The 20881-nt window shown below is 35.5% G+C and overlaps 3 protein-coding genes, 1 long non-coding RNA gene and 1 other non-coding gene across 7 annotated transcripts; 2 read left to right on the top strand and 3 right to left on the bottom strand.

The window, feature by feature from the left end:
- The first annotated feature begins 3009 nt into the window (after positions 1-3009).
- LOC129298080 (F-box protein SKP2A-like) lies at positions 3010-6472 on the top strand. Of its 3 annotated transcripts, XM_054936505.1 has the most exons (6): positions 3010-3145; positions 3557-3868; positions 4503-4851; positions 4943-5084; positions 5170-5570; positions 5661-5767. In XM_054936505.1, the coding sequence occupies exons 2-5, from the start codon at positions 3567-3569 to the stop codon at positions 5532-5534; spliced, it is 1158 nt and encodes a 385-aa protein (XP_054792480.1). In that variant the 5' UTR covers positions 3010-3145; positions 3557-3566; the 3' UTR covers positions 5535-5570; positions 5661-5767. The 3 variants fall into 3 exon arrangements, with proteins under 3 accessions (XP_054792480.1, XP_054792486.1, XP_054792472.1); XM_054936511.1 differs by lacking the exons at positions 3010-3145; positions 5661-5767 and adding an exon at positions 6199-6472 and having other exon boundaries at positions 3241-3868; XM_054936497.1 differs by lacking the exon at positions 3010-3145 and having other exon boundaries at positions 3243-3868.
- Positions 6473-8254: 1782 nt separating this feature from the next.
- On the bottom strand, positions 8255-12050 carry LOC129304202 (chaperone protein dnaJ 10-like). The gene is made up of 10 exons (XM_054943891.1): positions 11866-12050; positions 11632-11691; positions 11414-11496; positions 10637-10790; positions 10251-10380; positions 9847-10005; positions 9557-9735; positions 9236-9316; positions 8799-8936; positions 8255-8675 (listed from the first exon to the last, which is right to left on the bottom strand). The coding sequence occupies exons 1-10, from the start codon at positions 11950-11952 to the stop codon at positions 8595-8597; spliced, it is 1152 nt and encodes a 383-aa protein (XP_054799866.1). The 5' UTR covers positions 11953-12050; the 3' UTR covers positions 8255-8594.
- A 343-nt stretch (positions 12051-12393) lies between these two features.
- On the bottom strand, positions 12394-12465 carry TRNAQ-UUG (transfer RNA glutamine (anticodon UUG)). The gene has a single exon. It is a non-coding gene; the product is annotated as a tRNA-Gln (tRNA).
- Positions 12466-17475: 5010 nt separating this feature from the next.
- LOC129301669 (uncharacterized) lies at positions 17476-18854 on the bottom strand. The gene is made up of 3 exons (XR_008591067.1): positions 18442-18854; positions 18219-18314; positions 17476-17778 (listed from the first exon to the last, which is right to left on the bottom strand). It is a non-coding gene; the product is annotated as an uncharacterized LOC129301669 (long non-coding RNA).
- Positions 18855-19216: 362 nt separating this feature from the next.
- On the top strand, positions 19217-20608 carry LOC129301814 (probable indole-3-pyruvate monooxygenase YUCCA11). The gene is made up of 2 exons (XM_054940416.1): positions 19217-20101; positions 20200-20608. The coding sequence occupies exons 1-2, from the start codon at positions 19253-19255 to the stop codon at positions 20521-20523; spliced, it is 1173 nt and encodes a 390-aa protein (XP_054796391.1). The 5' UTR covers positions 19217-19252; the 3' UTR covers positions 20524-20608.
- The last annotated feature ends 273 nt before the right edge of the window (positions 20609-20881 follow it).

The following is a 20881-nucleotide window of genomic DNA, read 5'->3' as shown; positions in this document are numbered from 1 at the left end:
TCCGTAAACCTTTAAGATAATCGTACTATCGTGTGAGTCAATAAGGCTTCGCAGGTATAACGATTAAGATTTCTATATTAAAAAATATGTGTTATATAATTACACATCAAAATATATTCAAAGTGAATATTATTTAATCCTTTTATCGTATGAGACTTTGAATCTTTGCAGATATTTAAGATAATCTCGTGTCGTGTAAATCAATAAGATTTCGCAGATATGAGAGCAAAACTTATACGTTAAAATTAACTCTCCTTTTATAATCCAAATTAATAATTTATTTAAGTCTCATGCAAGATTTCAAGAATCTTCATAAAGACTTAAATTAATCATCTTATCGTGTGAGATAATAAGTCCTCACAGATATAGTGGTTCTCAATTTTTATAATAAATAAATAATTTTTGTAATTAATGATATAATACATAATTTAGAAAATTTAATTAATCAACTTAATGTATTTAAATTGTAATCATATTTATCAATTATATCTTTTAGTCATGTGAGATTTTTGAATCTCTGTAGACTTTTAAGATAATCATATTATCATATGAGTCAGTAAGACTCTACAGATATAATGATTAAGTTTTTTAAAATATATATATATATACACTAAACTAATTATATATTAATGATGTATTTAAATAAATTTAATTCTTTTATCGTGTGAGATTTCAGAATCTCCGTAGATATTTAGGACAATCATATTACCATATAAGTCAATAAAGCTTTGCAGGTATGATGATTAATATTTTTCTCAAAAAAATGTATATACACGTTTAAAATATATTATTAACACTTAAAAATATACACAAGAATATAAATAAATAAATTAAATTGTTAAATTCTTTTATCGTGTGAGATTTCAGAATTTCCATAGATACTTAAAATAATTGCATTACCGTACGAAACAATAAGACTCTGCAGGTATAGCAGTTAAAATTTTCAATCATAAAACATAAAAGAAGAATAATCTAAAACACTTTTCTTTTCTTATTCCAAAAATTTAAAAATTGAGAAAATAATTAAAATTAAATTACTTCTTGCAATTTAAAACACACATATCAAAATTTCAGAAATTGTTTTATTTATAAAATGATGAATTATGTCTAATTAATTTCTCCTCAAAAATATTTTTACCAACAATTTTTAAGTCCGAACTACATAAATTTTGATCCCTATCACAGAGTACATAGGCCTCAGATTTAGATTCTAAGTCAAGTCCTCCCTCGTGAATAAATAAATATTTCTCACTTAATTCTTATCATTTTTTAAAACACATGAATGTAAAAGGGATAATTAAAATAATTATAAAACATATTAATAGAGCACAACAAACTTCAAGTAATCGTTCTAATGAATGGGTGTTGTGGGGTGCCTAATACCTTTTTCACATTCAACCGACTCTCAAACCTATTTTTTATTTTTGCAGACTATCCTTACCCTTCATTAATTAGTTTTTTAAAATTTTTTTTAAAATTTTGATGACGAATCCTCATTTATACGATTTCCACTATAAAAGTCGAGATCCCTACTCGCGTGTTCGCGTCGCATTTTTCTGGGTGCAACAGGGACTATTATTAAGGACTGAAAGGACCGGCAAGGCTAGTCTTTATGGCGAGGCATTGGCATTGAATTGAACCATTGTATTTTAAATTCAAATACTGCACCTTTGTATTAAAAACTGAAAGGAGCATTAATTATTGAACAAGGTGAAATGATTGTATCATTCGTGGTTAAGTATTCAATTAGAATGAGATAAGGAGGCGGTGAAGATAAGACAATGACAGATAGTTACTTCTTTCTATCTTAATTATAGTTTATAGGATAAAATTAACCAGCTTTACAATTCGTAAAGATAATTAGGATTCTTAAACTTGTTAAAAAAATCTGACTTTTCAAGTTGTCCTTCACCAGTGAGGGATGATATTAAAAATAAATTTAATTAGTTACTATACATCTTAACTTTATATGTAGGAGTAAACAAGGTTTTAAAATTTTGCTATATAATTAGTACAAGAAAGAAAAATTAACATTGTTAATTGAGGGAAAAGGAAAGAGAGAGAGAGAGGGAGGTGGGGGCAAAGGGAATCCAATTTGTTGGACGGTGAGATGAATGGTCCCCACGCCCCGAACGAAGCTGAAGGGGATGACGTGCAAAGCAGAGACGAAACAATATAAACCCAAATGAATCCGCCCCAAATTGCGTCTTTGTACCCCTGACCATGCTATCTACAATTCTACATACTCAATCTCTCTCTCTCTCTCTCTCTCTCTCTCACTGCAGCTGCAACTGCAACTCCAACTCCTTGTGTCTCTAAAAAGTTTGCATGGATTTTAATATGAGATGTTATAGTTGACGATCATTTTTTGTCTATCCTGTACGAGTTGATGTTGATGTGGCCGTAATGCGTATGGTTTGGTGAAAAAAAAAAAAACAAGAAAGAAGACGCTACACGCAAACAATAAAGCTGTCATCTTTGATTGAGGCTGTGTGTTTATCTTGTAATCTTTTTATATATCTTTTAATCCCACAGTGACTTGAGACGGCGTGAGTGCGATCTGCGACGAGGCTAGTTCCAGCCCTGCCTATAATTAGGGATATATGTTTTCTTTCCCATTCATTCTTGATGCGATCGAAATTGTTGAAAGCAACCCACGATTAAATTAATAAATTTGGAAACACAAGCATCCATCACATAAAACCGCAGGCAGGGCATAATGCGTCCTGAGGAGGGGGGTGGAAGGAAAGACATGGGAATTCATATGGAAAACGATAAGTCATTATGGGGTTTTGATGCGGCTGATGAACGATAATCGGAGCCCTGGATGTTAGCTCAATCAAGCTACGCGTTAACCATTATTTTCTCACTAAAAAGTCAATTTATTGGGATGTTTAATAATAGTCAAAGACTTTTCCAAATCTCTTCAACGTGAGATAAAATAGCTCTCTTGATCAATTCGTGCTGTCACCTTCACAGGTGGTTTATGAGAGGAAAATCATCCACTGTACAAACTCAAATCTGACTTTGATACGGTTCGCTCTGAATAAACAAGAATGTGTGATTTGTAAGGGGGCACTTCGTAATTGGTAAACATCTGAAGCCTCCTCACCATCCAGCCCTTCTCACTCCTCACTTCTCCCAGGTGCGGTTTCGATTTCATACATCTGGAACCTCCCTACTGGCTTCTCCCTCCCTCTCTGTTCTTCATCAGACGCCACTGTTTTCCCTGGGACCTACAACTATTTTACTTGTCACGTTGTCACTCTTCCGTCGCTAACACGTGGCACTGCGCGTTCTGCCTTCCTCTCTCCTCGCTGCGCCTCCTCCTCCTTCCTTCTTATAGTTTATATTTGCTTTCTTCTAATTGAAACTGCTCATTGCCCGTGGCCTTGCCTCTTGGCGTGGTTGTCCTGTTCTGTTGTATTTTGTCGTCTACTACGCGCAGTTTTCTGGAAAAAAAAAAAAAAAATAAAAGTCTTGGAAATCGCCTGCTTCTTATCCCCTTTCTCTTTTCTGAATGATGACATTTCTAATGTTGTGTGTGTGGTTATAGAAACAAGGAAATGAGGCGATTGGAGGACGGCGTGGTTCAGACTGGGAGTGAAATGGTGGGGAAGGAGACCTTGAGGACCGAGGGCTTGAACTCGTGCTTTGAGAAGCTCGTGATGATTGCTGGCGGCGGACAAGGTGGTAACGGAGTGAAAATGGAGGGCGGGCCGAATTCAGAATGGAAAGATATTCCGGTGGAACTTTTGATGCAAATATTGGGCCCCGTGGATGATCGGACTGTGATCGCCGCTTCTGGTGTCTGTCGAGGGTGGAGAGAAGCTATTTGCTTTGGCCTCACCCGTTTATCACTCTCATGGTACTCCTTTTTCCCTTCTATAGGTTGCTCTCTTACGGCTATGTATTCTTTTTCCCTTCATGTCGCTCTGCTTAAATGATATTATATGGTCAACTTTTTTCCTGATTTCTGTTGTCAACTTTGATAATTGATTAGTCTTTCCGAATTGCTTTGTTGCAAAGTACGAAAGGCATGTTGGTAAGAACTGGCCTATCTTCAACCGTTTAAGAATGGGCTGGGATTTTTTTCTGAGGTGTTCTTGTAGCTAGGTTGGATCTGAACCTAGAAGCATATGTCCCAGAGAGCTATCTGACCTCGAGGCGTCTACATATCTCTTGGCGCTTTTCTAAAGAATTAATTTTCCGGACTGGCCACTCTGCAAAACTCTAATTGCACGCCGACATTTTATTAAATATTTTTAGTTTCTGGAAAACCTTCACTGAAAGTGACCTGTTTGGGTGTAAATGGCATTGGCTCTTCTTTTTGATCGAATGTTGTCACTCCCAAGTCCCTAGAAATCTGCCTGAAGTGTTTGTAATGATGCGCAAATTTTGAAATTCTTCAAAGAAAATTGGTGTTTGCTTTGTGCCTTGACTATTCCAGTTCATAAAATGTCTTGCGTGGCAATAACGAAGTTGCACAATTATGTCATCAGGTGCAGCAAGAATATGAATAATTTGGTCCTATTTCTTGCCCCTAAATTCTCAAAATTGCAAACTTTAATCCTTCGTCAAGCGAAGCCCCAGCTGGAGGACACCGCTGTTGACGCCATTGCAAACTCCTGTCATGATCTGCAGATCCTGGACCTGAGCAAAAGTTTCAAGCTGACCGATCGTTCACTGTATGCCTTAGCCCACGGTTGTCCTGATCTCACAAAACTGAATGTCAGTGGGTGCTCAGCATTCAGCGACACTGCTCTGGCTTACCTGGCCAGCTGCTGCAAAAAATTGAGGGTCTTAAATCTCTGTGGATGCGTGAAAGCTGCATCCGACGCTGCACTGCAGGTACTATATTCGTGATACTGATACTCGTTGGTTTTGATCACCATTGAAGAAAACAAGTTGTAACCCAATTAATACCGTAAACAAAATGCAGGCGATCGGACGGTACTGCAATGAGTTGCAGTCTTTGAACCTAGGATGGTGCGAAAATGTGGGTGATGATGGGGTGATGAGTCTAGCCCAAGGGTGCCCTGATCTTAGAACACTGGACTTGTGCGGTTGCATCTGTATAACAGGTAAAGTGGCACTGCTTGGGCAGCGCTGCATTATTAAGCTTCAATGGTCTGACTTTGTTGATGTTGAAAATGTGAATTATTGCAGATGATAGCGTGATAGCATTGGCAAACGGATGCCCTCATCTGTGGTCTTTGGGGCTGTACTACTGCCAAAACATCACGGACAGGTCAATGTATTGCTTGGCTCACAGCAAAGTGAGGCACAGGACATGGGGATCAGTGAAAGGGGGCAATCAGGAGGATGGGCTAAGGACTCTGAACATAAGCCAATGCACGGCACTCACGCCCTCGGCGGTTCAGGCAGTGTGTGACTCATTCCCAGCTCTGCACACATGCTCCGGCAGGCATTCCCTCATCATGAGTGGCTGTCTCAGCTTGACGTCAGTGCACTGTGCCTGTGCCGGCGAGGCACATCGTGCCATCAATGCTTTTCCTCATCCGGCACGTTGAGCCCCTTCATTCCATCTGCACGAAGTGCCTTTCAGGGTAAGGAGAAGTAGAACCAACCCTTCTGCTTGTGTAGATACATATCTGTGACACTCGGTTTGCTTATACGCACCCTTTTTTGTTTGCCAGCATGTAGAACGGCTCAACTTTTTATCCTGTGAGTTTTCTGTCGCCGGATTGTATGTGAAGCTTCAGACTTTTAAATTAAATCAAATACAGAAACTGGGCTTTTACTAGTTGGCTGTCGAGTGACACAGAAAAATAGACTTCTAACTTCTATTCCCTGTTATGATATGTGTTTGTTTCTTTCTCGAGCTCTCCGAGTCCGAGGAGACTGGAGAGGATGGCATAAACTTAGCTAAGTAAATATATAAAGGAATAAAATATTTGTGGTGTGTATAGTCTGTACGCATTGTTCGCGAAGGCTTTTTATGTGGATGTGCTTCTAGAATGTGTGGGTTTAATTAATACTTGAAAAAGCGTTGTGGTTGCTAATTATAAGGGAGATCTCATATTGAATGTAATTTACACTTAATTAATTTTGAAACACGATAATATAATTTTTAAAATAAAAATAACGAAAATTTGAAAGAAAAGTTTAACTAAAATTCAATAAGATTGTTTTAATTAAAAACTAAAAAATTTAAAATATTTTTAATTTTCCCAGGGAATATCGGTCTGAAAGCATTTTGATGCATCTGGATTTCTCTGCGGTGGTTCCCTGATGTTATGGGACTGTGGGAGTGAAAGCGATACGAAGAATGGAAATATAAAGAAGATTTGGTAGCCAATAAACAAGTGAGAGAGAAGCCACACGAGTGAGATCGATGCTCCAATTTATGAGAACAAGCCCGCCCAGGCATTGGAGTCGCGAGTGAATAGGGACAGCTTCAAGATTATGTGTATTTAATTTTTAATTTATTAAAAGTTAATTTAATAAAAGTTTATTTGATAAGAGTTAATTTGATAAAAGTAAATTGTTGTAACAAAATTTAAAAATAAATTATTATAATAAAATTTATGTTTGGATATATTTTTTTAAAAGTCAATTTGACAAATTGAAAGTTATTTTGATTAATAAAAATTTGTACTTTTAAATATATAATAATTAAAAAAATATTAATTTATGATAATTTATAATTTGGCGCATTTTATTGAACTTAAATATTTTTAATTTGGAATTTTAATTTCTTGACACATTTTATTACTTGAGTGATTTTTATTCTCATTTTTAAGATTTTAGTTAGTTCAATTAGATTAATTTAACTTCAGTTACTTTGTGTTTTCAAGAAATTGAAGGGCCAATTTAATAATTTGTTCATTTTTATTTTAAATCAAATTTTTGACTTTTCTGAGGAAGGGAATAGAGAATTGAAAAATGAAGGAAAAAGAAAAAGAAAAGTAAGAGAATGCAGATGAAGGGAGATCATCTTGCACGACCAAATGGGATTCATCCAGTAGGGTCACCGCTAGTAACTACTACTTTCATTGATGTAATCCAATTTGGTTCATCATCATGGCAGAGCATGTACTTCTTAGATATCGATTTTGCTGCCGAGTTTGAGATTACTCAGCCGACTTGCAAGTACTCGAAGATTCATTCCCCTCTTCCTAGCATCTTCGTCAACACGACAAAGGAGCTAAAATGCATCGTTCAAGCCATATGCAATGCTACAAAGAGATGCTTTCAAAGCAAAGGACTCTTGTTCTGCCTTAGAGGAAAAACTAATGCATGCAGAACAAGTGGTTTGCACTATATCGCCGAACCATGAACCCAATTAAAGGAAAGCCAGTTTTGGTTGTCATTCCTACCATGACCAGATGATGGAGGAGACAAGGACGAGAGACAGTGGAGAGACATACGAGATGAAAGAGATGAGTGAGCTCTCAGTCATGAGAAATGAGTGACAGGACACCAAAATGGAAGGTATCATGATCAAATATTAGTACAAAAAATTAAATGATCCACATTCACATTTGAAAAGCAACCGGATGTAATATTGGAAAATTCACATTCAACCATTTCCAAATATACTTTTTCAAAGTGCTTTTGTCCAGAAAAAATTTCTTCAAACACCATCTTACATCCCAAAAGTTAAAAACTCCTTTTGGGATGTGAAATGTTGATTTTCCAAACGGTCTATGTCGCCTGCGTTCAACATTTTTGTCGTGCATTCTAATTCTCTTCTTCTGCCCTTTTTTGGTGGCTCCATCCATTTTAAGTTTCGTTTGAGTAAATTATAGATTTTTAAATGTTGTGTTAAAATTAGGAGTGTAAGTTTGCGACTCGTGTGGTGTTCATCGCTTATCAGCATTTAATTATAAAATTATTCAAAATAACATATATGATTTATATATATTACGTTTCTGTTTGATATATATATATATATATATATCAAACATGTTTTTTGGCTGATATACGCGGAAGATTTCCCCCCCCCCCCATAAATGTGTTAGGAGCTGCATTTTGTCTCAAGGTTGTTAGGGCAGTGATATAGAGTAAAAACAGTTCATTGGTTAAGATTTTGTGTTACTTAACATGCCATGCCCATTATTTTTCTATCCATGCAATCCTTTTTTTCCTGTGCAGAATGTATTAACGCAGTCATTAACTGTAACTAAAACACAGAAGCAGAATTGAATAGGTACGAACATATACAAGATTGGGTGGGTGATAGACTAGAACAATATAATCCCGTTCTGAATATTGATCGACAGTTCTTAATTCAGGCCGAAAGAGAATAATAGTTCTTAATAATTTTGATATGTAATTGAAATATTTTGTATACACTGTATAGGTTCTGTAGTTTTGGGCCTTTTCTAATAAGAGCCCAAAGAAAAGTTGACGTGAAAAACAGATTCTAACCCGAAAAAGAAAAAGGGCAAACAATGAGCAGTTTGGATGACAAACAGCTGTTGGTCGACAAGGATAGTTCTGAAATTGAGTAGCACAAAACATGATTATTCATGGTTCGCACCAACAGCATCGTCTTCCCATCAAATGCTATTGCCACGTTGACAAGGGCTGACTGTCTGCTTCAATCATTTATCTGGCAACTGGCATCATTTGCTTCTGTAAACGATCTCTTCGTCGTCCACATCAAATGCTGGGTTACACAGGCATTTGAACAGCCTACCTATACCCTGCACAAACACAGCTGAGAGAATGAATATGTCCACCTGCTGGCGTAATCACAACTTCTACAATAAATATGTAAATGCACGTGAGATATTTAGATTTAAGTAATTCTATGATTATGGCATTGCCTGAGTGAAAAAAGGCGTTCGATAGGAAACTGCTCTCGGTGATTCATCATCCTCGGAAGAATCTGAACTGCTTCCTTCATCCTCAGAATCTGCCGCTATTTTCTTCTTCGAAGCTCCTCCTCCTTTTGAATTGTTTTCCTGAAAAAAGAAACCTATCATTTCTTGACTCCTAAACTCCAGCAGACGGAGCAGACATGGCAAGATACATATTCTAAATAATAAGCCAAATGTCGAAAAAAATAAAAGGACGCTTGGGGGAAGGTAGCCGTCTTTGTCTTGTTAAAGTGACAGGGCCTCTACTAAAACTAGTTTCTCACCAGCCAGAATAATGGCTTGTTTTTACATACATTGAACTCCAGTATTTATTCAGGATTTAGGGTACGTTGTCGCCTCCAATTAAGCGGTAATATGTAATTATTAGTCGCTAATATGTTTACCTGAAATAACTTTCCAAGAATCTTGAGAGCGTTAGCACGGGCTTTCAGTTCTTCTTTCTTAACGTTATTTTCCCTCAGGACCTGCAGCAATATTTAGAAAACTGGATAAAAACCTCCTTGCCTTTTCATTTCTTTTGATCTCCAATAAGGTGACAAATTTCAACACTTAGGTGTGCATAAGTGTCTCTAATAGCAAACAATTCCTCATCATCAGGATAAAAGACACCTAAGATGGAAAAGCAAAAACCCCTTCCATAATCAACTACAAGCAATATCAGAATGAATGCCACATTATAGGGTTGGAAGTACTTATGAACTCACCATTTGACAGACCTTTACCAGGGTTACTTCTATGTCTACTACATTCAACTTCCATAAAGAATTCATTATTGTATCCTTATTAAGGCGAATATGAGATTCAACATCATTTGCAGGGCCACTGCCATCCATTTTAAATTGCTTGTGGATGTCTTCTTGAAGCTGCAGCAGCTGAAATGCACCTAAATATTTTAGCCCCACAAAATTAGATATCAAGTTACAACAAAATTTTGAAGAGAAATAACTGGTGCTCAAGGAAGGTGCCACAAATCAGAATGATCTTTAAAGTATACCTTTGGCAGCAGTTACTTGTGATTTCCAGAAATGTCCTTTATGTCGAACCCATTCAGCCAAAAAAGGCACTCCAAGATAAATGGCCTTTTTCCCCAATTCTAGTGCTGCCTGTCTTGAATAAATATAGCCGATGGTGTGTAGCATATCAAGTCCAAAATCTACATTCAAACTCAATGTAAACTATTTGTTATCCACTTATCCCATTTAATATGATCACAATGTAACATGGTGTGAATTAAGTTTTGCGATTGTAGAACTTCAATAAACTATTTCAAACTTAAAAGAGCAAGAAGCTCCTCATGACATGACCTTTGTTTGTAGCACCTATTTATCAATGGCATGTTATTCTGAACACTTTCACTACCCTTAGTTAAAAGGAATAGACAGCTGGAAGTTTATTAACCTGCATTAGAAAGTCGTTTGGCTTCAGATTCTGCACGCTGGAAGAATCCCTTTTCATCACCACGGACATATTGACCAAGAAAATCTTTCAAGAAACTTGCTAGTTTTTCTTCCCTTTCTCCTTGGACAGCCTACATCAGAGTGATGCAAATCATAGATGCACTATAAGCCAAACAGGATTAACTGTCCTATACTCAAATTCATGATATAAAAACATGACTAACACGCAATGTCATTGTCATCTCATCTCTGAAATTACATTTTATCTACATAAAATGTTAAAAGAATGAATATATCACTGAATGATGCAATACAAATTTCAAGGATGTTACTGTTGTTGTATTACTGTTACACACAAACACACACTGAATTGTCAAACACACTCGCCTTCAATTTTTCATGTATTTTATCCGGAAATTCACTTTCATCAGCCATTTCAGAAGTAGTCATTGATGCCGCAGTTAAATGCCCTACGTAGTCCTCAAATAATTCACTTCCAAAAAGCAGGGCAAAGACAGCCATTGGATCTAGCATAGTTTCCCTGTAAAAGAAACCGTTAACTTTCAGGCACAAAAAGAAAAAACATTCCACCAAAACATCGACAAGGAATATAATGATTGAGGACAATAAAAGAGGGTTTATATAACGATGATCTTTCCATTCTTGTAAATTTTAATATTTTGTACCAAATATCTTTAATTCATTTTGAGAATTATTTTTCTAACTCCTTCCTTTTTAAGTATGAAAAGTGTAAATTGCTCAAGGGATAATAATCTATAAATAATTCTTCGAATTCTATAAGGGTAATTGCAATAAATAAGATGCCTGTCATGGCTCTGTATTGCAACGCTACTATTTTTGAGGACAACTTCAGCATTTGTATCTCTATCTTTTAATGATAAAGCATATGACAATAAGAAAAGCATAATGTGCGGTGCTACGTGCTTTGAAAGAAAAAAGTTAGCCGTGTCTAATCTGATGCGGAGCAAAGTTAGCAGCATAATCAAAGTCCAAAGCAAAAGTTGTCCACTTTCAATCAACAAGAAATTTTCAATCTATGAAGGGCCGTGACTTCCGCAACTAATATTTCTAGAAATACTAGTTTCTACAAATACACAAAAGCTACGCTAGAGAAGAAGCTTTAACACATAGCATCATCTGTACCTAGACACACAATGTTTTCCATTTTGATTGTATGCGTTCCTCTGCACTGGATCGCTTAAAATTTGATAAGCCTCACCCAAAACCTGCCAACATCAGAAGGGGAAATCTATGATAAGGAATCATGTGAAAGGATGCTTTCTTGTCTGACATCCATTGCTTTATCCAAAGGTTATTACTCATAAAATCAGTAGACGGAAATTTCGATGCAGCAAACTTGCCTGAAATTTTTGAGCAGCCTGAGGATCGTTTGGGTTCTTATCCGGATGAACTTGCATTGCCTGCAGCAGCAACAAAACACAGAAGTTATTTCTTACACTGAAGGGAACTCTGGGAAACCTAAATCTCATCAAGAGCAAACCCACGGGGTTAATTATCGAACCAGAAGCAAAGAGGAATTAAGAAGGAGGAGGAGAGTCAAAGATGGAAGAGTGGGGTGAGGATGAGATCAAAACCTTATGGTAATAAGCCTTTCGAATTTGAACCTCGGAAGCAGAGGGAGTAACCCCCAGGACATCATAATACTCAGTATCCTTAACCATGGTGAGGTGATAACTGAAAGGAAGAGATGGAGAGGACTCAGAGAGAAGAGATGGATATGAAGAGAAAGATGGGAGCGAGAAAGAGAAGGGAGTGCCACGAGCCTGACCTCGCCTTTCCAGTTCTGCGCACAAATATTCTAATTCGGCGAAACCGCTTTTTCGCGGGAGGAAACAGTATTTTAACTGCCACTTTTCGGCATTGCAGAGCTGTCAGTGGGCCTCGGCCCATCTGTGTAGGCTATGATTGTTGCCAATGGATTTTTATTTCCCTTCAACGTAATCATCTGGGCTGGCAACTCTTGCGCTATCTGATGGTTCCTCTTGTAATGTTGGGATTTTTTAAATTATTTTTTCGGCCAGACAATGTTGGGATTTATTGATTCCTTTAATATTTTCCTTATAATTTTTAACATTAAAAAGGCTCTCGCCAAAATTTTAAAAAGGTCCTACCGGGAGTCGAACCCAGGTCGCTGGATTCAAAGTCCAGAGTGCTAACCACTACACCATAGAACCGGGCTGATGCGAGAGTGTGGATTCAATATTAATATTAAATAGGTATATGCGAGCGCACCTTTCTAAGTTTCTTCACAACGAATTTTCGTTTGCGAAATTCGGAGTCCAATTTCAGTTTCAGTTCAGAACCAATTGCAATTTTGAACGACAGTGCTCACCTTCTTCTAAGGGCTTGTTCTATGGTTGGTAGAATTAATATTTTTGTGAAATAAGATTGGAAATGACAGTACAATGAAATAAGTAAGTTTGACGTGTTATGAAAAACATTACACTCCCTTAGTCTCATTTCTAGGGTAAAGAGATGAAAATTTTTTAAATTTTATTTATAACTTATGTTATTAAATTTTTATCATAATTTTTTTCTTTTTACCCTCCATTAAATGTTAAAAAATATATATTATTAAAATATATATATTTAATAAATATAAAATTAAAAATTTATTAAATTTTAAAATAGAGTTAATGAGTTTTAAACATTTTATTAATACTAATAAAATATATTAAAAATAATTTATAAATAAAATTAAAATAGTATATGTTTGGTCAAACAGTAATTCACCTGGTTGTATGCTATCCAACAGTAAAGTACAGGGCTGTCTATTTATTATTAGCACTGACAGGCCCACATCATGATCATAAGCTTCCCCCCTAACAAAATAAATTAGTTAACATTATATATTTAATATACCTTAGCTTTGCTTAATTAAATAAAAATAAATAAAGTTTAAGTTGTTAGCAATGATAATAAGAGTTTGTTATAAAATAAATAATATAAAAAATTAATTTATTTTAATTTATTTTTCGTTAAAAACAAACGCATAGAATAAGATTAAAAGTATAGTTGTTAAACTTTTGAGTTGATTCTATGAATTTAATATTTTTACATTTTTAACTTATAAAATCATGTCAACTCACTCATAAACTTAAATTGGATACAAACTCGATTAAACTCGTGAATTCACCTCCGAGTTTATCGTTTTTACATTTCTAAATTATAAAATCATATCAACTAATTCATAAATTCAGACTAGATGTAAACTTAGTTAAACTTGTTAAGCTTATCAATTTTTTTTTTTTTGAGTTGAGCAAGTTAAGTATATATTATAAAGAATTCAGTTCATAAAAGTTATAAGATCTGGTTCAAAGAAAAAAAAAACTTGAAATGTAAAAACTAATATTAATAAAAAAGAAAACAAAAATACTAAAAATAAGTTACCCTATTTTAAAATTTTTATGTCTTGTATGTGATAATTTACCAATATAGATTAGTTTAATTTCAATTATTTATATTTTAATATATTTAAATTAAATTACAATCATATTTTAGTGTTATTTGTTAACAGAAGTAAACTCTTATGAGTTTATCATCTGAGTTTGCGATATAAATTTATATTCCTATCACGAATTTACTTAAACTTGTAAGTTTAACAACTTTAACTAAAAGTATACAAGTATTTTCAAAGTTTCATGTTCATGAATCTTTTTCATAAAGCTAACAAAAATAAAAGGAAATATCCAAGCATGGCGGGTCGCCTGACTCTGAAGGCAAGAATAAAAACAGGGATCGATCTCTCACCACTCTCACCTAATTAAAGCTGGGGCATAGGGTGTCTGATGTGCCTTTTGTGCTGCCCCTTCTGATGCCTCTCATCTTAGCCATTAATTTCATCCTACGTCCATGAACAATTCATTAATCAAAACGACATCGTTTAGCAGGTTAAATTTGGACAGTTCATTCCTGCCTTTAATCTTAGCCATTCATGGCTTTTAATTTAAAACCATCGTTTTCCTCATCACATTGGTAGAGAAGCTAATCACAAAAACAGAGTATCAAGAGCGGGAAACTTCTGCACAGATTTGTGGAGCTTATCAAGCATGATTTTTGACGCTTTTTTTATGATTATTAGTGTGAAAATGATGCAAAAAGGCTATAATATGATAAAAAACCTACCTTTTAAAGTGTTTATTGAGAATGTTGAAAGGAACAAAAACTTTAAGAGATGCTTAGGACTGCTCTGTTCATTGTTAGAATAAAAATATAATGCTGATTGTATTGTCATTTCAAATATTTACTATAGGTTATATTTATCATGTTGGTGTTCTTTATTTAGTTAAGTTTCTTAAGCCTACATTTTTTACGCCTCCTTTATCTGCGTTTCTTTATATATATAGCTTATAAGGAATGCTATGAAGAACTAAGCTATTATAATGCTTGTGGCTTGAGATTGGTCATTGCTTCACGTGGAAGATAGATAAAAAATAATTTTATGTATGACTCCTATGTGCTATACCAAGGTTTTTAAGAAGGAAACAACATCTACCTTTCTTAAAGCATATTAAAAAAAATCATAATCAAACTCACACTTTAGTTAATTTTTAAAAGTGGTTTATGTATGGAAGACACATTTTCTTTATAATTTAAAAGTCATTTTTCTTCTCATTCTCTCCTACTGTATTCTTGTTAAACTTTTTCCTACTTAATTGGATGTTTTGGCTAAATGTTTGGATATGTAACTTTATGGCAATGTTTTTTAAACTTTATGCTTTTTTTACCATGAATTTTGATTGTTTATGTAGATCTAATTGGATGGATATTGAATTTACACCCAGAATAGGCCTTAAGTTTGAAAGTTTAGATAATGCATATCAATTTTGGATCAACTATAGAGGTAAAATGGGCTTCAATGTTAGGAAGCATAATTTCACCTACAGTAAGAGGGACAAGTCTATCATTACTTGTTATAGATATGTTTGTAGTAAGGAAGGAGTGAGAAGGCCAGACAAACAAGATTATAAAATGAAACATCCTCATGCAGAGACTAGAATTGATTGTAAAGCAAAAATGATTGTAAAACTTGTGGATGGAAAATGGAGAGTTAGTGAATTTGTTAGTGAGCATAATCCTCTTTGCATCCTCCAAATTCGGTGCATCTTTTATGGTCTCAACGTAAAATAGGTGTAGCTCAAGGTAATGAAATAGAAATTGCAAATGATGTCAGGCTTTAATAAAAAGCTACATTTAATTTGATGAGTAAGCAAGTTGGAGGTAAAGCTAATTTGGGGTTTACAAGGGAGGATGTCAAAAGTTATTTAAGGTTTAAGAGGCAACGAGAAATGAAGTATAGAGACACTGGATCTTTATTAAAATATTTTCAACTACAATTGGCAAAGAATCCATCTTTTTTTCATGCTTACCAGATGGATTTTATGAGCAAATAATAAATGTGTTTTGGGTTGATCCTCAAATGCTAATAGATTATGCTTGTTTGGGTGATATTGTTTCATTTGATACAACTTATTGCACTAATCGTCAAAACAAACCCCTTACTATTTTTTCAGGCTTCAACCATTATAGAACAGGGATAATTTTTGGTGTTGCGTTGTTGTATAATGAGACAATAGAGTCATTTAAATGGCTTTTTGAAACATTCTTGCAGGCTCACAAGCAAAAGCAACCACGTACTTTCTTTACTGATCAAGATCAAGCAATGGCTAGGGCATTAGAGGATGTAATGCCTGAGGTTAAACATGGCTTGTGCATCTTCCATTTGCATAGAAATGGTGTGAAATATTTGAGGAACTTAATGAAAGATGGCTTACATTTCTTGACTGATCTTAACAAGTGCTTGTATGACTACCATGAAGAATTTGAGTTTGAGGATGCTTGGAGGAAGCTACAGTTGACTTATAATTTGGAAGAAAACTCTTGGTTGTGCTCCATATATAAGGTAAAAGAAAAATAGACAGCTTGTTATATGAAATATGCTTTCACAATTGGTATGCGAAGCACTCAACTAAGTGAGAGCATTAATTCATCTTTAAAGGATTGCATGAAGCCTAAACTTGATATCAATACATTCTTCAAGCTCTTTGAATTGGTAGTTAATGAAAAGCGATATACTGAGTTGCAACATGACTTTGACACACGTGGAAAGTTGCCTAGATTAATTGTGCGAAGTGCCCCAATGCTCCAACAAGTCTCTCAAATCTACACTCCTACTATACTTGATGTCTTTCAATGTGAGTGGGATTATAGTTGTGCATGCCGTATAAAAGAAAGAGATGAGGAAGGTAATGTAATGCAATATATGGTTAGAATGATTACTAAACCAAGAGAGTGGAGAGTTTCTTATGATACTACTAATGGTTTAACCAATTGTAGTTGCATGAACTTTCAACAATATGGAATAATTTGTTGTCATGCATTGAGGATATATACACATCTAGAAGTTGATGAACTTCCAAAACAATATATAATGAGAAGGTGGACAAGGGAAGCAAGATGTGGAGTTGTTCAAGATATTTTGGGTAATGAGATTCAAGTTGATCCTAAGATGAAAAGTTCAATACGTTATAGGCAATTATGTCCTATGTTTGTGAGGTTAGTATCCGAGGCTTCAAAATGTCAAGAGACTTTTGATGTTGTGCAACAAGGGATCATAGAACTCAATAAGAAAGTTAGTGATATTCTTACCATGTGTGAATCTTCTGAAGATGATACATCCTCCAAAATGTGTACAAAGTATGCTATAACTGTAGTTTTGAAAAAGAGAGGGGGAAGAAGCATAAAAGGCAATATATGACTTAGGTTGATAATCAATCTAACAAAAAAAGAAAAGTGCAATCTAAACATAAACCCAAGGTAAAAATATCATTTTATCATATATCATTTTTATTTTAAATTTGATCAAAGTAATTATTTTTTATTGCAGGGTGCTAAAATGTCACAAGAAAAGTCCAACTCAATCATTGAGAAGCAAAGAAATAAAAGAAAAAATATCCAATCCTCACAAAAACTTGAAGTAAAACATAATTTTTGTTATTTTCTATTATCTTCTTTTTGACTTTGATCATCACTAATCTTTACTTGCTTTTATTGTAGGATGTTCAAGTGCCACAAAAAACCTATAACTTAGCTTCACAAAGGCAAAAAAAGAAAAGAAAAACCAAATCACTTGGCTCATTGGGTGCATTAGAACATGGTATAATTTTATTCAAAATTTGGTACAATACATGTGTTCTAGTATACTAGAACTTTCAATTCAATTATTTACAAGCAGTACATTTGTAAAACTTTAACAATGCTGTCTCTTTAACATAGGTTCTCAATCTAGCACCATCAGTCACACGTGAAGATATATCCCATGATCGTGGCCACTACTCCAGCTTTAGCTTCATTCTGGTTCAAGAAGATATTTTGGTGCAGTCATTTAGCCAGTACAAGGTAGCTTCTTCAATATTTTTGTTTCATTTTGGTCCAGTCATTTTGACAGTATAAGGCAGCTCCTTTAGTATTTTTGATTCCTTCTGGGTCTGCAAATTATTCAACAATAACATAACATTACTAGCAATTGTATATTTTGCCAATATACTATGATTTTCACTCTGCAATTCAGACAGATATTCAATGTAAAGTTTGTTCATTCAATGAAATTTTAAATTTTCATTTGGTGAATCTTTACTATCATAACCAGCATAGCCTGCATGAACACAATAATAGAACCTACTTATTTTTCATACAATCAGTAAAGAAGACATATACATGTTAATAAGACAAAATATACCCAAGTCAAATGTACAGGGAAGCACTAAAATTCCAATCACGTATGATTTAAGTTATAAATGCTCAATATCAAATGGAAGTTAAAGTCATAGAATAGATTACAGATGTGTTCAGGGTCAACACAGAAGGGGAAAAAAATCTTTTTCTTCTCTTCAATGACAATTTATAAACCATGCCAAATAAGACTAACTTGCCAAGTCTTCACAGCACATTCAATTCCACTCGAAAAGCTGAAATATTCCATGTCTTCCTTGCTTGAGTAAAATCCCAACTTTAACAGTGCTTCCTGTTGAAGTACAAACGAATGTTAGGCACAACTGAATATAAGTGAATACAAAACCAAAAAGGAAAAGAAACTCAGAATTTCAGGAGGAAGAAGAAGGAGAAATATAGGAAGAAGTCAGACAACGTACAAAGAAGATCAATCAACAAAATTCACATCCCTGTCTCACGTGAGTCGTCATAGGTGACTGTTACAGAGAAGCGATTCAGGCTTCGACTTGGGGCAACTCGTCGAATCTTAAAATAGGAATTTGGTCGTGGAAGCCAGTGGGCGCAGCGGAGGAAGACGTGAGGAAGCTAGAGTGGTTGAACGAAAAGATCTGCATCTTCGCTAAACTTGTACTCTACTGTTTAAAGTCAGGAAGCTAGGGATGAAGTTGTCGCCGAAAGGTAACCTGGAACAAAAAATGGTTGAATCTCTGAAGTTAATACTGCTGGTCAAAAAAATCAATGAATTAAACATTAAAAGAGATCAACGACTTGGATTTGTTCTGTGGATAAGCGGTCAAGATTTGCTCCTTCAAAACGACGTCATTTCAATTAATGAAATGTTTCTACCCAATGGATCAATTGAAGGGATGATATTAGGCGCATCAGGTAAGGCAGCAGACACCCTTCGCCCTTAAAGCCGATATGGCCTGTATATTTAGCCTATTATCCGCCAACGCACCTCATGGGTGTAACTTCCAATGTCTAAGCATCCTCAAATCTTTTCATTGATGCATGGACAGTTGTGCGCTCTCTTGCTAAATAAAAGGTAGAGTTATTTTAGAACCTGTGCTGAAGGAAATCTATTTATCGCCAGCCATATCTGTGTCGCCAACAAATTTATCCCAAATCAAACTGCATCTTTAACTAAAGATCTTATATATTTAGCAGCCGCCTAAACGAATAACGGAATAAAGAAGTCTATAATTATGAAAAGTCGTGATAAAGCAATGCATGGAAGAAGTACAGGTCGTCATCGTCGGCGGAGGCCCTGCCGGAATAGCAGCCTCTGCGTGCCTCAACAGGCTCGACATCTGCAACGTCGTTTTAGAAGGAGAGGACTGCCACGCGCCTCTATGGCGGAAAAGAACATACGATCGCGTCAAGCTCCACTTGGCAAAAGAATTCTGTGGCCTTCCTTACATGCCCTTTCCTCCCCACACGCCCACCTTCGTCCCCAGGGTTGCTTTCATGCGTTACCTCGATGATTATGTCCACAATTTAGATGTCAAAACAAAATGCAATCGCTTCGTAGAGTCGGCCTCCATCATTGATGAAAATAATGCCAGGTGGAAGGTCGTCGCGAGGAACATATTGTCCGATGCTACTGAGGTTTATATTAGCAAGTTTTTGGTGGTAGCAACCGGCGAGAACAATGAAGGGTATATTCCCGACGTGCCAGGGCTGAGTAACTTTGAAGGACAATACATGCACAGTAGTGAGTATTTGAATGGGAGAGACTTGTATGATAAGAATGTGTTGGTGGTAGGGTGCGGCAATTCAGGAATGGAGATCGCTTATGATCTCACCACCTGGGGCGCTAATGCATCTATTGTCGTGAGAAGCCCAGTGCATATTGTGACTAAGGAAATGATATACATCGGAATGCGCATGCACAAGTTCTTTTCGGTGAAAATTGTGGATAAAATGGTGGTGCTCATGAGCAAGATCAGGTTTGGAAATTTGTCCCGGTATGGGATTCGTAGACCCAGGGAGGTACCCTTCTCTCTCAAATCATCAACGGGCCGTTCTCCGACCATAGATGTGGGTTGCGTGGACGTAATCAAGAAAGGCATAATAACGGTAGCCATAGATATGGATATATATTTTATTTTACCTATATATATACTTTGATTATAGTATAAATATGTGATTGTATGTGTATGTGTTGTTTTGTGTAGGTTTTTCCAGGCATCAGAGACATCCGGAACAAAGTAGTTGAATTTGATGACGGAAGACGGCGTCAAATTGACGTTATCATATTTGCTACAGGATACAAAAGCAATGTGTTGAATTGGCTCAAGGACTACGAAAGCTTGTTCAAGGAGAATGGAATGCCTAAACGAAGATATCCAGATCACTGGAGAGCAGAAAATGGACTCTACTGCGCTGGATTTGGGAGTCGTGGCTTGCAAGGAATTTCTGACGATGCCAAACAAATAGCAAATGACATCAATTTTTCTTTCAATCATCAACAAATGCATTGTGCTGTCCCTGTTAATTAGCGAACTTGAGTCTTATGTATGCATGCATGCATGCAGTTTGAGTTTTTCTACTTTTTTTTATTTTTAATCTGGATATCGAAAGCTACTTTACATGCTTCGGTTTTTATATTGCACACAACGCGTAGAACATAGAATGTGAACTCCTCTCCACCACATGAGAGAATTCAGTAGGGAGAGAAAAATATACCATGAACGTAACACATAGGTTGCATGATCCTCTCTATCTTTCTCAATTACTAAACATGTAAAGCTCTATATATATCTTCTACTTCAGTGTTATCGTATATGAAAATGTCATAATCTAGCAGTGCAAATACACAACTGCAGTTTATATTAATAGTCTGAGTTAGTGATTTGG

Source organism: Prosopis cineraria, unplaced genomic scaffold, assembly GCF_029017545.1.
Source record: "Prosopis cineraria cultivar Desert tree isolate PC_DT_omini unplaced genomic scaffold, ASM2901754v1 PC2, whole genome shotgun sequence".
Classification (NCBI taxonomy): domain Eukaryota; kingdom Viridiplantae; phylum Streptophyta; class Magnoliopsida; order Fabales; family Fabaceae; genus Prosopis; species Prosopis cineraria.
Note: the sequence above shows the minus strand (reverse complement) of the source record. Positions and strands in the feature narration are given on the sequence as shown.